Genomic DNA, 16273 nt, shown 5'->3' with positions numbered 1-16273 from the left:
ATGGAAGGTGGTGGACTGGATGCCATTATTCTGACGTTCAACATCAATGATAGGCTCACGCCAGAACATCAAAAATGTCTGAGGAATCTGGAACTAATTTTTGGACCGGACATTCATCGATATTTGATCGTTCTATTTACAAGGAAAAATCAGTTATCGGACGACGGTGTTTCTTTGACAAATTTTCTGCAAGACACTCCTGAATTTTTAAGAAATTTGCTTTATAAGTGCGGTAACAGAGTATTGGCGTTTGATAACAAGACAAAAGATGAAAACACTCGACAGACTCAGATAATTTTGTTGATGAGTATGATTCACGTGATGAAGAAGAAAAATAACAATAAACCATACGACACTGATATAAGGAAGAACGTTGTTGCGATGTACAGTAGCCGGAATGAGTTCAGCCCTGGCTGATTTGCATGTTGCCAACAGTGTGTTTTTATATGATTTCAAAACACTTCGAGATTGCTTGGAATACTACTACTGCATTTCAGTTCGAATATTTTGTTTTGCTTACCAATGATATTTCGATATTTCCTTCACATGAATGTAAATTCAGTTTGTGTTTACCTAAACACCAATCTAGTGACATAGCTGTGATACTTTATGAGATACGTGTCCAATTATCGAGACATATAAACGTTACACCTTATATATTCACCAACTTATTCAAGATTTAGTCAAATTTCCAGGTAGTAAAATATTGTTTTTAAATATATTTTGTGCGGATTGCCTTGTCTTAGTTCAAATCATATTTACTAGAAGTCTGTATGTTTAATTATGCAATCGATAAAATAATACTTGATTTAGTTTATTGTTTCAGGGATAAGTCCAATTTCATAAACTGTCTGTGTCTGCGTGTTCCGTCTAATGTGTTCTGCAAAGTCAGAAACAACTTCTTTCCCAGATTATTGAATACCATTTTACTCCCTGCTTCTTTTATTACAATCAAAACATCCTTATTTTATAAAAAAATACAAGGAAGGGCGTGTTCAAACGGAGATACGTTATTATTGTATTGTTGGTGTGAAAATATCGTGTATGAATTGTGGCACCAGAGTAAGTAGCGCCCTCTGTCAGCAATTGCATAGATGTGTGCACAATTTACATGCGAGGGCGGTATTACAATTTCGTTTGTAGTCAATAGACTGACGATGTAAATAATATTAAATAGCTTAATTTACATTTATATAATAAACCGGTACTCAAAACGTTCCGGTATAATGCTGAATTAGTGCTTATGCACAAGACAAACCAATCAGCATTTTCTTATCGCCATGTAGTTAATACTTCAGAATTCAACTATGTGTAGCGGGAAATCTGTCATTTCCAACATTATCCCCAGTGTTCAAATCTCTTCGCCTGTAGTATCGTGAGTCCAACATTGAGGGCCCCAATTGTTGTATTCTGCCAAATCGTCTTCCAACTCATATTGGTGCAATCATAGTTTTGTAGCGTCGATTATGTGCACTTTTCACCAATGAAATTCTATTCCTGAGGTTTAATATTAACAATTTTAATACTGAATGCTAGTCTTGCAGGCTCCCTTCAAACCAAGAACCACACTATTTGCAACGCGAACTAGGATTGTCAGAAAACTGATCATACATGCCTCATGCAATGTTCATATCTATTTTTTCGACATTTGTATCTTTAACAATTGCTGCAAAATGTGTTTTTTTATCATAAAAAGAAAAGTTTCGTATAAAAAGTCACAAAATGATGAAATTTGCTGTGCTATGAGGGCCACAGGCAATGTACACAGGACAGATAATATCCAAATATTAAATTATTTTACGAATATTTATTTTGCTTTACAAGTGACCCAGCATTTAATTTGCGTCAAGCCAATTATACTCCCGACAACTGAGGTCATATCTGTGTTGTGGAAGTAGAAATAGTAACATATAATAATAGTAATAATAATAATTATAATATTTAGTATTATTTATTACAAAACATCTCATAAGAAATGTAACTTTGTATACATGTTCACTTTACTATAACAATTTACAGACACCCTGAGACATAACGAAGTTGATGGTACAAACATTCAAAAGTACGACAGTACCACTGTATGTTGAAGATATTGGAGGAATACGAAAGGGAAATGAAAAATATTTTTATTGAATAAGTTAGATAAAAAAATCTGGTGGCTAATATAGTTACGCGCCTTGAGATGTAAAAAACAATCAGAGAGCACCAAGTATTTAAATCAAGTTCCGTAAATGCAAATCAGGTTACAAGGCATGAATTTCAACGAAAGGTTTGCACATGATAATAGCCCAGCTATGTACCAAGTTTCATTGGAAATATATGAGTGGTTCGTAGGATACCCGTGGGGCACTTGAAATTTAGCTAATTTATGCACAATGTCTAATGTCTATACAGGAAACAAGTTAAGAACCTGGTCTTCATCTCAGACAAATCGTATTGGAAAATGCTCCTCATCTTTCATCGTCGGACAGAGTATCCTGCATACACTAATTTTAACAATAACAGTAACTTTATGATTCTAAGATGATGAAGACTGAATTACAACCTAAACCACGGAACTGCCTGGCGATGTTTGGCTATTGACATGAAGGTACTGATACAGATGTCATGCGAGTACCGTAACTGTTTTATTTATTGCACTACACATATTACTTGATATGTCACTGGCTTCAAACACAATTTAAGAAACACTGATTCCCACCATAAACTAATCACGTATGTGAAGTATCCCACATATGTAACAAGTTCCGTTAACATCTAGTTATTGAGATATTGCAAATAAAGTAAATAACATGCATGGTGAAACCCTAAACAAATTACGTTTATGGATTACCTACGAATATCTATTTACCATGTCTCTTTGAAATCTCATGAGTGATTCTCGAGATATTTGATAATCAACTAGTTCATTTCTGCAAATTTGTACATTACCTTTAATACAAAAAATGTTATTGAAGAAAAGCATTTATTACTGTATTTCGGCTGTAGCATGACATTTCCCGCATGAAAGTGAGTAAATATGTAAAAAATATGTATAATTAATCTTCAAAATCAGTTTGACTTAAAATTAAAGGTTACTCTCGTAACGTAAACTGTTTCGTATGGCTGCTTGATAGACCATATCAGTTTTCAACGAAAGTATAACACAGAATAATATCAATGAGTAACCTATTTAAGAACACAGTTTCATCAATGCAGGTCGCAGATTATATGTTATATCCTGTGACTGAAAAACCAGCGATTTTGAACTTCACTTGTAAGTATTTTGACCTGTTTTCAATTCAAAATGGCTATATATGGAAATCACGTGGTTTGCATATACATTTTCTGTAATTGAGCCGTGAAATAAATGCACGTCCATATGTGTGACATAATATATGAAGCATGTGTAAAATTTGGAAAATGGCATTCTTTTAAACTAAGGGGCTACCAGACAGCCATTTTGAATCCGATCTGCAAACCAAAGTTACGTGTATCAAATTCGCAATTGTCCAATGTATTATAAAGTTTTAATTAAATCCCACATAATGCGCATGCTCCTTTTACCTGGCGAGTTTGCCGGTGAACACAACGGTTGTTTGTACATTTTGTATTCTTGCAATAAATAGCATTCCACAATGCTTGTTCCATAGGGAATAGCTAGTACACACCGCGGCCCAAGTTTCTGTTCGCCAATGTTTACGCACGATGTATACGAGTATTGGCCTACGCACACTGAGATACAGCAACGGAAATACGATGGTCTGGGTGTTTAGTCTATCTATTATAATATGATGGTCTGGGTAGTTAAGCTATTATAATATTATGATGGCCCGCGGCGGTCTATAGCTATAATATAGTATGGGGACAATAATATGAATGATAAATACGCAGGCCAGGTCGTCGTATCATTCATTACCTTAGATATAATAATAGATAATATCGGTTTGTCATACATGCATATATATTCAAACTGTCACTGTATGTCATTGTATGTTTGCCTACTTGTCCGTTTCCAACATGAATTATTACTTGCATACACCGTGCATAAACATTGACGAACAGACAATAATTGTGGGTGTGGTGTGTACTAGCGATTTCTCATGTGACCACAATATTTGCCAGCAGCGTGATGACGAGAGAGAAAGAAACATTAGTTTAACAGACACAAGCAATTATGGTGATTTGAGATTGCAAGAACGCCATTACATTGTTCATTAATTGTTTTTTTTATTTTGTTTAAGGAAAAGGCTTATATCGTATATTCAAGTTTAATTTTCATTCTCGTTCTTTTTCCAATAAAAGCAATCTCAAATATATACTAAAATAAATAGTAAGATTAAAATTACAAAAGAACTATATGAGATGAGATGCAAATGATAATAATAATAATAATAATTAAACTCTTGGGAAAAACAAATTAAATGTAATTAAAATAGACTAATAAAAAACACCAGCTCAATTATTTAATGAATCAAGATGATACAAAGGTATCTACTTCGAACAAATGAATAAAGAAATATAACAATCATATTGAGTTCCGTATGAACAACAATCATCCAGTGATATTCAAAGACTGATGCAGGCCAATAAAAACTGAAACCATTTCTATGGGAGCAATTGCTAAACTAGATGAAGAATAATCCAATATGTTTGAAGAAGAAAAGAAGACACATAAAGTGTGCTTTTTAAAAAGTTTATATTTTTTTTAAATATGGATTTGAGAATAATAATAGCGTTTGATATTATACTAAATAATTTGCTCAACAAGCAAAATCACAAAATCATTACTACTCGATTTCCCCAAATTCACAACTTTATTTATTTCATATGTTGATTGTTTTTATACTCTGATTTTCAACAATAATATAATCACAAATAATTCAGTTCAAAATGTTACATAGTAGCCTGCCTTTTCAACATCACTGATTTAGAGCTAGAGAGCTATATTATTCAATAGAGACATGTTAGAAATATAATACCCTGTTTACTTGTTCACAATCGATTAACACCTTAAACCATTACATTGTATGTAATTATTAGGTGAACCTAAAAGAATGCTAGATCAATAATTTAAAACCATCTTATCCATTATAGAGTCAGAAACAAAAATAATCTAGTTGACTATCTATTTTAGGGTGAGTGGATTTAGTTTCTCTATAGATGATGGTGTGGTAGCTTTCAGTAATATATGTAATATATTAACATCATTTCAATTACTTGCTAAATAATGAGTGAGCATACACATGCAAGGCAATCTGACAGCTATCACTGACAACAGCCTCTTCGTCATGCAAATATTCTTCCAAGATGTGCGTGCAGTTCTTTTTATCCATTGCTCCCAGAGCAGTCGCACATTCGTGGCGAACGATTAGACTCTCGTTAGAATTCTTCAAAGCGTCAGTCAACACTGTAACTATCGTGTCATCGGCGTTCCTTCCAAGTGCGTCGCCAGCCTAGCTTGTTTCTCATTTGCCCAAATATAAACGCTAATTCGTGTCGTAGCATTACGCTACTGGCTTTCATACCTAGCAGATAAATGGGTTATGAATATGTTTGTGCTTTCGTTCAGTAAACGTACTGTTAAATTATATAGACCTGACCAGTATTATTTACACAGGATATATGTGTGTACGAGTACATCATCATTGTTATTTCGTTCAGCCATGTTCGTGGCCAGCATTGCCACAGCAACTAGGCTCTCAAATTTACTTGTAACGTAAACGGCAAATCTTAACAGTGGTGCATTACAAATAATGCATCGATCGAAACAATACGTACCTTCGGCAAGTGCCAGAACTGATTCTTCGCTTATCTTATTCCTTAATGCAAACATAGCTCTATATCGGTCAAACAATGGTAACGACTCATCCAGCAATGCGCTTTTCAATGACTGAACATTATCGTCATCTGATGCTGGAGCAGGATCAACACATTTGTATTGATTCTCGACTTGACTATGTTTATTACTATTCAACCAGTTGATTCTTGCCAGGGCCAATTGACAGGTTTCAGCAATCTAAGATCAAATAAAATAAAATTAGTAAACGATTTTAGTGGTAAATGTGTGTGACTGTTAACAAAGTAGATTGTGAACGAACTAATGTGCTTCCCGCAACAGAATATTAATAGCCGTTCGTTGTTTCGTCCAACTGAGTCTGTATGTCCAATTAGTTTTGCTCGAATCCATTATTCGGCTCACTAATTTAAATAAAAACTGTGTATGTGTTTTAATATGCGTCTGACTGTCGCGCATTCAAGCTGTTCAGTTACAATTCGAATTCTTTAGTTTTTGTTCTGTTTTTCATTATTATTTTTAATATTATTCCAAAACTTTCAAAACCCATGAATTACTACTTTTCAAGTCTGGAAATGTAATATAATGACCGGGTCATCTATATTTAACTGCTTTTGGGAAATATGATCAAATTACCTGGGATTTTTCAAGAGCAAAAGCTGTTATTATACCTCTTTTTCAAAAACCACACTATATTGCCACATTGTTATGATTTCAGTCTCTATAACGAAATTTTAACTATGAAACCTTTTTCTCTGTTTACCCCTAAAACGTATTTCACTAATTTCTGCGAGTGTATACTTTCGACATGATGTTTCTGTTTTCATTGTATTTCCTCACAGATATATAGATTATACATTCAAGTTCTGTACAAATACTGGTACTACTGCAGAAATATCAATCTAAGCTGACTTAACGTGATATCATGACGGCCATTTTGTTTTCAAGCCTGCCACAAACCATACATATTACAGAAAACTTCTACTTATCACCTCGATCACCGGATCGAATCTATACTTTTCAAGTATATTAAACACTGCATTCGAACCGATAGCACCAAGTGCTTCACCTATAATAAAAAACAAGAACATAATTTATTTGTAAGTTGATAAAAAATTAATTTAGGTTAAACACATATAGTTCATATATCATGGAAAAATAATTTACATAACTTTACTTAATCATTGTTATTGAGCACATAATTTGACTTTGAAGTCCTGTATTGCTGAAAACCTGTCGGAGAAGCAGTTGATTGATATTGACAGATGTTGAATAGACCTTGAGAAACTAATTGCATTTAAAACTTACAGATACAGTAAAACACGAGCGATTAGTGAAAATTCTTACCTGCTTCATGTCGCACTATTGGTTCTTGACTTGTGTCTTCCAGTACATTAATCAGATATGGTATGGCGTATGGGTCTTGCATCTGTACAATATAAAATACTGCCTCGTATTTTAGCAGTGCTGATGGGTCGTCTAGGAATGTGAGCAAACTATCTATGGCTTTCTCGCTGCCTAGATCTTGCAGGGTGAACATTCCCCGAAAACGCTCGGTCACAGAGAGCTCCTTGTTGCAAAACGTCTGTTGCATCTTTTCGACAGTGATATTTTCAGCCATGTTGGAGTAAGTATGATGAATAACACAGAGGGGTAGTTTGTATTGAGACGATTGTGTATCATTGATGTATAAATAGAATGCGTAGGCTCCAATTTTTGTACGGGTTGATCAGTATTATATACGGCTCATGTAATTGTTACTATCAATTTTGAAAGTCATTAACGAAAATTAAGGGCTCCCAAAGCTGTTTGGCTGAGCCCCTCATCTACTCCCTTCGGGTAGTGCCCTCCCTCTACGGTCTTATGATAGCGACTTCATGTTCGCACATTCGGTTCAAACGCTGTTAGACTATTGTTTAGAATCAACAATTTGCTTGTTTAGTGTAAAGATTATAAACATATTTTTAATGAATTTGATAATTAGGTTTTTTTTTTTATTGTATTTAGCAGTGACTACTTTTGCTATGTGCATACGGCAGCACTCTATCGGAGCCGAAGTACTACTCTTACCACCGATTAACAAGAGATTATCTCCAATACATTCACACGGTCGGAGCCTAACGAGTGCCAAGATATGCCAGAGTTTGATTCAGATCGATCAGAGCTGAGCGGAACAGTGTCCCCAAAAAATTAATATGAAAAAACATGGCTGAGAACGATATTGGTATCATGCTTGTATTGTTTATTTACATGGCACGATACTGTTGAGCTGGGAGAAAAAAAGAAACAGTCACGAGTCTGAGGATTGAGGTACAAAAGACTGGTGTTATGATTTAGATACTAGTATCTCGAATAAACAGGAAACATAAACACTGCAGCTAAAATGTGTTACAGCCTATTCTCTTAAGTTATTGTCGTGCAAAATTACCCTTTTGTAATTGTTCAACTGTTGCGACATGTAAACAGTTGTCAATCTGAACCTGAATCTAAACTAGAATCACGTCACCTACCTTGACCACTTCCACGATTTTTATCTTTGGTGTCTTTAAAATAATTCTACAATTTTCACTGGATCTGTTCAATCAATCTTTCCGGTTTTTGTAGCATAATTTCGTACGCTATTGATCCGTTGAGCTATCAATCTATCGCAGTATTTCTTTACGCTGTCAAATAGATATTAGAGCCCCACCTCTTCGTCAAGCCGGAAATTGCGTGAAATTACGAACGATATTGTCTCCGCCATACTTGAAGAAGACGATTGAGGCAGGATTCAGCTCCGTGGCTATTTTTGGTACGGGATCTTAAACAGTCTAAACAGTCATCAAAATGATATTCCGGATTTTGACGACGTGACAATTTTTTCTTGAATCAACATCGGCAATGTGTTCCACTGGAAAATATATTAATTGTGAAAAATAATTTTACTAAACCTTTTTACCAAAAAATATATTATTCAATGACACAATACTGTAAAAGTATGGCATAAGAGTTTGGTTTCCGCTCATATTTCGCGTTTGGTGGCGCTTAGTTTCGGTAGAGTGGGGCTGTCGAAAACCGGAAACAGTCGACTGAGCCAGGATAGGAGGCGTGGCTACAAGACAAGAAATGTATTTGTGGGAATTTCATCGGCACTTTAAGCTTTTGAGTTACACTGAAAATTTTTCAGTTTTTGTTCTGTCTTTCATAAATATTATTGTTATTATTATTCCAAAACTTCCATAACCAGCAATAAACACTACTTGTCAAGTCTCGAAACTTTCATCGTCGGGTCATCTATAGATAACAGCTTTTAGGATAGATGATTAACGTAACATCATAACGGCCATTTTGTATCCAAACCTGCAACAAACGATACGGTTTACGAATTTATACTTTTCAAGTATATTTTTGTTTTTCGTTGGCGCCCATAGCACCAAATGCTTGAGCTGTGGTAAAAAAACAAAAATATATTTTATTAGGAAGTTGATATAAAATAGATTTATATTTCACCTTAAATCAAGCTTTGTTATTGAGAACAAACAGTTATTATATCCTGGAAAAGCAATTTATCATATTTTATTATTTTATTTATTATCATGTTAAGTGGTCGGAGAAATAGTTGAGTGATATCCAAACGTGTATACGTTGAGACTCTAATTGCACTTTAAAACTTATACAGATACTGTAACAGTAAAATATGAGCGATTAGAGAAAAGTCTTACCTGCTTCATGTCGCACTATTGGTTCTTGACTTCAAGTATCTTCATCAGATATGGCATGGAGTATAGGTCTTGTATCTGTCCAATGGATCGTCTAAGCATGTGAGCAAATGTCTATGGCTTCCTCGCCACCTAGATCATACAGGGTCAAGATCAAATTTTCTCAAAAACTCTGTCATAGACAGCTCCTTTTTGCAAAGCATCTGTTGCATCTTTTCGACAGTGATATGTTCAGCCATCGTGGAGTCAGTATTATGAATAACACATTACAGGGGGATGGTTTGTATTGAGACGATGGTGTATCATTGATGTATAAATAGAACGCCTGGGATCCAATACTTGTACTGTTTGATCAGAAGCAACCAACGAGCGATTTTAAATAATTACATCCATTATTATATACTGCTCATTTAGTTCCATTTAAAAGTCATTAACGTAAATTAGAGCATCTCAAAGCTGTTTGGTTGTGCCCTCCCTCTACTCCCTCAAGAAAGTTCGCTCTCACTACAGAATTAAAAATCTGCCCTTCTTTTTAATTGTCATCTTGCTCTTTTACCAACTGTTTGTGATACCGAACGTTTTTTGGCAAACAGCTGCTGCACTAAAGACAGAAAGTGACAAAATAAAGATCATTACGATAGGTAAAGAGAAGAAATGTTCTCCTTCCTGAGGGATCTCCCAATATGCGTGTCCCAAACGTGAACATTGACAACAACATAATTTGTGAAGTGAGCTTCGGGAATTGTTTTGGAAACTACCCACTAAAGGAATAAAAATACACACCCATGTCACCAAAATATATTTTAACCATTCATCTTCGTACATAGAAGCAAAACAGCCCACCTAGAATACAGAAAATATGCCGCATGATTCAGCGAAGACCATGAGACTGTTAAATGTCGAAATGACTATTTCACAACATGAAATACAATTTTCCTGCATACTGGAAACTAATAATCGGCATTACCAATGGACACAACACGACATAATAATCGATACAAAACGACATAATAATCGCCATAACGCGACATAATAATCGCGATAACTCACAATAAGAAATATACGAATCATAGTACTAGCTATATGAACACTTGAACCGTCTAGTGATATTCAAATATTGGGACATGCCAAGAAAAAATAAACCATTTCCATTAGGAGAACTGGATGTACAATAAGCCAAACTATGCGAAGGAGAAGAGAAGATAAAACCTAGAGCGCGCTTCATCAAAAGTTACTAATTCAAAGCACATTGGGTTTATCAAGTGAATCTTATAATCAAATCGGACTTTATAAAACCTCAGTTTTATTCTTAATTCAGTATATCACATACAAGTTTTTTTTGTATAAGAGTAGATCATTTTTATTTGCACGAGATATGTGTGTCTGAGTACGTCATCAGCATTGCCATAGTAACTAGTCTCTCAAATATATACTGACATGTAAATGTTTTTTTAACACTACAAAATCCAGAAAAGTTCGTTGCGTTACAAATAAAACGTACAAATATAAATCTATCAAAACAATGCGTACCCTCAGCAAGTGCAAAGACTGATTTTTGGCCTGCCTTATTCCTTAATGCAAACATTGCTCTATATCGATCAAACAATGGTAAAGACTCATTCAGCAATGTGGCTTTCAATGACTCAACATTGTCGTCAACTGATGCTGGAGCAGGATCAACACTTTTGTATGAATTCTCGACTTGAATATGTTTATTACTATTCAACCAGTTGATTCTTGCCAGTGCCAATTCACAGGTCTCAGCAATCTAAGTTTCAATAAAATAAAACGTATAAAAAATGAGTGAATATTTTTAGTGGTGTGTGACAGTTATAACAAAGTAGAACGTGGATGGTCGACCTAACATGTTCTCCTGCAATAGAATATTCGTAGCTGTTATTTCTTCGTTTTGTCCATCTGTGTCTGTATGTTCAATCAGTTGATTCGTTCAAATTATTTTTTCTGGTCACTAATTTAGTAAGCATTTTGATATTTGTTGACCGTGAAACAAAATGCGGCTGAATATCACGCATTTAAAGATGAAATGTTTGCTATTTCCTTGTCTAAAGCCAATTATAATTGGAGAATGTTATTGTGGTTTATGTGTTTCATGACAAAATTAATTAATTTATGAAAAATGGCTATAAACTCAGTCTACGCCAATGTCATTTTATCTCAAAACTAGGCTCGTCGATATAGTCTTCATTAGCTTGTAATTTACATAAAAAATACTCAGTGACGTCACCAGGGGAAGCAGCCAAAACGTTCAAAGCTGTTCAAAATGGTGGTTTCTAACGTTTTGTGGTTGTTTGGCTACATTGGCCTACATGTGCTTATATAACAAAGAAGATTGTACTATAATGAACACAGACTATCAAGATTGTTGGTATAGGGCTGATTCAGATGCTACATCTGTCAAGTCTAGCATAGATGGTCACTAAGATACGAGAAAGTTACGCACACGAAGCAAGTTTAAACGAAGGTCTTGTGATTGCACAGGTTTAAAATCACCATTTAACACCTATTATCGGTAATAATAATAAACAGTTCACCAATTTGTAGACAACTAAATTAAAATCAGTTACTGGCACGGGTGTACTAACGATTTTTTTCTACGGGATCTAAGTCACACAAGAAGTCAAACAATCATCAACAAAATTCCGGATCTTAAAATTGTTACACAATCAGCACCAATCACCACAGTAGACATACTTGTAATAACTTATTTATTTGCTAACAGAAAGCCCGCTCTGACATTCCGAAGACGTACAAGGAGATATTACAGGATATAACACATACAACTTGGAAGAATGACACAGAGCTTGCAGTACTAGCCATGTAAGAAATTAACGGAAAGCTTCTAATTGGCTGAATATAAAAATTGAAACAAAAGAACACACTGCTGTGGTTTCTACCACATTCGCACTCATGTCATCGTCGCACTTCTGTATCCGTATTTTGAAATATATAAATCAGAATATTATTGAACTTGTATAAAATGAATAAAGCGATCAACAAAAATTGCATGTTTCAATTACAATCATTCTTTACAAATAAATGCTTCAGAAATTACTCTGGCACAAGCCAAGTGGTTTTTACGACTTATCGCTCTTTTCTGAAACCCACCGCGACACTGTACTGGTCTTGAGTCTGTTTCTTTAAAACATGTATGTACTGAGCACATACTATAATACCATACTGCAATACTGCAAAAGTATGGCGTATGAGTATAGCTTTCTCTCATAGTTGGTGTTTCGTGGCGGGAGAAGTCGGAAAACCGGAAACAGTCAACTGCACCAGGGAGTGTGGCTATAACACAAGAAGTATCTCAAGTAAAGTTAATAAATGTGCATTTCGGAGGGACACAGATCGAAAATGAGAAATGTATTTATGGGCATTTCATCTGCACTTTAAGCTTTTGAGTATATTAAGCACTTAGTTGGAACCAATAGCACCAAGTGCTTCAGCTGTAGTAAAAAACAACAACATATTTTATTTGTAACTTGATATAACATTGATTTAAGCTTTACTTTGAATCAAACAGTGTTATTGAAAAAAATAGTTATTATATCCTGGAAAATACTTTATCATATTTTACTTTGAAGTCATGTAAGGCGGTCGGAGAAGGGGTTGAGTGATATCAAAAGGTGGTTCAGTAGACGCTGTGAAACTAATTGCATTTTAAAACATAGACAGATAGTGCAACAGTAAAACACGAGCGATTAGTGAAAATTCTTACCTGCTTCATGTCGAACTATTGGTTCTTGACTTGTGTTTTCCAGTACATTAATCAGATATGGTATGGCGTATGGGTCTTGTATCTGTCCAATACAAAATACTGCCTCGTGTTTTAGCAGTGCTGATGGGTTGTCTAGACATGTTAGCAAACTATCTATGGCTTCCTTGCCACCTAAATTATGCAGGGCGAATATTCCCCGAAAACGCTCTGCCATAGAAAGCTTCTCGTTGCAAAGCATATGTTGCATATTTTCGACAGTGATATTATCAGCCATGTTGGAGTCAGTATTGTGAATAACATATTGCAGGGGGTAGTTTGTATTGAGACGATTGTGTATCATTGATGTATAAATACAAAGTACGGTTTGGTCAGAAGCAACCAACGAGCTCGAGCGATTTTACATAATTTCATTGACATTATTAGATGCTGTAATTGTTCCTATCGAATTTGAAAGTCATTAACGAAAATGGAGGCACCCCAAAGGTTGTGCCATTTTCTTACTCACTTGAGAAACGGTCCGCCAACTCTGGAATTACAAATCCACCCTTCCATTTAATTTTCAGTTCCCATTTTACCACTGAATGTAGTACGTGCATGCCTCCCACACTGGAAAACGTTTTTAGTCAAACAGCTTCTGCACCAGGCGACGGAAAGATGTTCCACTTGCTGATGGATCTCCTGATATGCGGTGTACCGAATGTAAACATTGACAACAAAAGAATAAGCCAAAGTAAACTCCGTGAATTGTTTAGTGGTTCATTGTAAACTTCCCACTATAGGAATAACAATATGCACCCATACAAAAATCCCTTGTCCCTCTCACCAAAATATGTTTTGCTCGCTCAACTCTGTGCAGAGAAACAGCCCACGCACACAAATCTATAGAATGTTTCCCGATAATAATCGATTTAAAACGATAACAATCGACATAGCACGACATAATAATCGACGTAACATATGACAAAATACACAACATAATATTATCAACATAACCCGAAATAATAATTGACATAGCACAACATATACTTGAAGAGTTTATAATCTACATAATCTGTTTTTTTTTCACAAAACGCATCATGTAAAGTGTTTCCAATAGAAACACGTATTGAAAAGTGTTTCGATCAGGAACATATTTTGAAAGTGTTTATTATCACAACACTTTTAAAAGTGATACATACATTTTGTAAAGTGTTTATCGTAACGACTCTTAGAAAAGTGTACCCACAGAGGTTCACTATCACAACTCTTTAAAAAGTGGTTTCACTATACACACATTTTGAAAACTGTTTCCGACAGAAGTGTTTTAAAACAGCTATTTATCATCGCAACACATTGAACAGTGCTTTCAGGCCAAACACACACTAAATATTAACAAGTGATTATAACAGAGACACATTTTTAAATGTATTTCCACTTGAAACATGGTAGAAAATAATTATCATTTTAGAAAATTGTAATGGGCGATATATATCAAATGATGTATTTCATGATCAAGCAATTTGTACTATTGTACAGTAGTGATATCATATGACAAATTACGTAATGAAGCAAGTATTTATTCCTAACTATTAAGATTAATAAGGTAAGTAAAACATTTAAAAAAACAGATATATATATATATAGTTAAATAATATATGAAAAAATAATACCAATCGCATGAAGAAGCGTCCTCGACTTATTTGCAACTGAATAAGTGCGTTTCCTGAAATCCAAAACTTGAAACTGTGGATGCAATACCCGAGAATTGTAAACATTGACACTTCAAAACAGATGAGTAATGAACTGAAATGAACAATAACATCATAACACCCTTCTATCATTAACGTATATCAAATCTCTTCCGTTGTGATAGTCTTGTCTCGAGCAGTTTCCCAAGGCACATCAAATTCCCGGGAAAAAAATATAATTATGCTCTTTAAAAATAAATGTAATCTATTGTTATCCCGTTTACACTAAATTCTCGAATCTGTATATGAGCATATCTTCCATATATCTATGTCAAATGGTTTGACTGCTTATTTTCAATATGCTTATTTATAATAGACCCTTGAAATGGGAAGTGTGGTATTTTAAAACTATATGTATAGAACCAGAGTTCTTCTGGCATAGATTCTGCCCCCTGAACGAATATTACCTCATATCAACAGGACAAAATTTTAACAATATTCATCTCGTTCGCTCTGATTTTTTCTCTCAAAATCTGAAAAATTGTGTAATGTTTAATTAATTATCATTATTGTTTCAAACAATGCGATATTCAAATCCGAAATATGTAAAATATTATTGTAGATATATATAATAAAGATAAAAATGTTGCCTGAATCGAACGAATGGCTTGCTTCAGTGAAATTTTAAAAATGTAATCTTGTGTGAATTATAATCGTTTTTATATAAATATATGCAATGACATGGTTTAAAACGTCCACTGTCATGATTAGAGGCAGAATAGATTAATGAACAATGTTAGGACTATTCCTTTGGACAATGATTAAGACTGATCTCGAATATCATTTTGGCTGGATAATACGAGCGCTTTCTGTCCAAATTCTATAATTATTGAAATGATACTTCTAATGATTTTAATGTTGAATCCATTTGCAATCTCTCCACTCCCTGTCACTACAGCCTGGTCCGCTATAATCTTTTCTTTGACTTTTCTCCTTCTTGCTTCACGATACATTTCTGCGGGAAGCGAACAAGCAAGGAGAGTCGGTCGTGGCGACGTCTAGATCTCTAATAATGAATTTACCCTATTTATACATTGTGTTCTTGACACAGGTGAAAAAGTCGACACGAAACTGGGGGACAAACAGCGGTGAAAATAACCTGATCGTCACTTCTACGCGATGGCAGCACTAATAAGGAACAGAGTGGTCCAACTCCGAAGTCTGTGACTCTGGAAATCAGCAAGTGTACCGAGATCGCAAACAAGGAAGGTGGTGAACTAGATGCCATCATTCTGACTTTCAACATCAATGACAGGTTAACATCAGAAATGCCTGAGGGATCTTGAACAAATTGTCAGACGGATTTCCATCGATATTTGATCGTTTTTATTTA

The 16273-nt window shown here is 34.8% G+C and overlaps 3 protein-coding genes across 3 annotated transcripts; 1 reads left to right on the top strand and 2 right to left on the bottom strand.

Annotated features, from left to right (window-relative positions):
* Window positions 1-417, top strand: LOC146747594 (uncharacterized). The gene has a single exon (XM_085497387.1). The coding sequence runs from the start codon at window positions 1-3 to the stop codon at window positions 415-417; it is 417 nt and encodes a 138-aa protein (XP_085353513.1).
* A 3993-nt stretch (window positions 418-4410) lies between these two features.
* On the bottom strand, window positions 4411-7395 carry LOC146747593 (deoxyhypusine hydroxylase-like). Its single transcript, XM_085496531.1, has 4 exons — window positions 7124-7395; window positions 6769-6845; window positions 5761-5998; window positions 4411-5507 (listed from the first exon to the last, which is right to left on the bottom strand). The coding sequence occupies exons 1-4, from the start codon at window positions 7368-7370 to the stop codon at window positions 5404-5406; spliced, it is 666 nt and encodes a 221-aa protein (XP_085352657.1). The 5' UTR covers window positions 7371-7395; the 3' UTR covers window positions 4411-5403.
* Window positions 7396-9151: 1756 nt separating this feature from the next.
* On the bottom strand, window positions 9152-13487 carry LOC146747592 (deoxyhypusine hydroxylase-like). The gene is made up of 4 exons (XM_085497386.1): window positions 13214-13487; window positions 12548-12783; window positions 11005-11242; window positions 9152-9201 (listed from the first exon to the last, which is right to left on the bottom strand). The coding sequence occupies exons 1-4, from the start codon at window positions 13485-13487 to the stop codon at window positions 9152-9154; spliced, it is 798 nt and encodes a 265-aa protein (XP_085353512.1).
* Window positions 13488-16273: the final 2786 nt, after the last annotated feature.

Source organism: Saccoglossus kowalevskii, chromosome 3 (genome assembly GCF_978046115.1).
Source record: "Saccoglossus kowalevskii chromosome 3, keSacKowa6.1, whole genome shotgun sequence".
Lineage (NCBI taxonomy): Eukaryota > Metazoa > Hemichordata > Enteropneusta > Harrimaniidae > Saccoglossus > Saccoglossus kowalevskii.
This window is presented reverse-complemented; position numbering and strand designations above follow the sequence as displayed.

Excerpts from the sequence above, each read along its gene's own strand:
- LOC146747593 (XM_085496531.1), bottom strand. The coding sequence starts at position 7,370 with ATGCAACAGACGTTTTGCAACAAGGAGCTCTCTGTGACCGAGCGTTTT. Across the intron at positions 5,999-6,768 it reads GATTCGATCCGGTGATCGAG|ATTGCTGAAACCTGTCAATT; the intron begins GTGATAAGTAGA and ends ATTTGATCTTAG. Across the intron at positions 5,508-5,760 it reads AGTTCTGGCACTTGCCGAAG|GTATGAAAGCCAGTAGCGTA; the intron begins GTACGTATTGTT and ends TTTATCTGCTAG.
- LOC146747594 (XM_085497387.1), top strand. The coding sequence starts at position 1 with ATGGAAGGTGGTGGACTGGATGCCATTATTCTGACGTTCAACATCAAT.
- LOC146747592 (XM_085497386.1), bottom strand. The coding sequence starts at position 13,487 with ATGGCTGATAATATCACTGTCGAAAATATGCAACATATGCTTTGCAAC. Across the intron at positions 11,243-12,547 it reads ACCACTTGGCTTGTGCCAGA|ATTGCTGAGACCTGTGAATT; the intron begins GTAATTTCTGAA and ends ATTGAAACTTAG. Across the intron at positions 9,202-11,004 it reads AGTCTTTGCACTTGCTGAGG|CTCAAGCATTTGGTGCTATG; the intron begins GTACGCATTGTT and ends TTTTTACCACAG.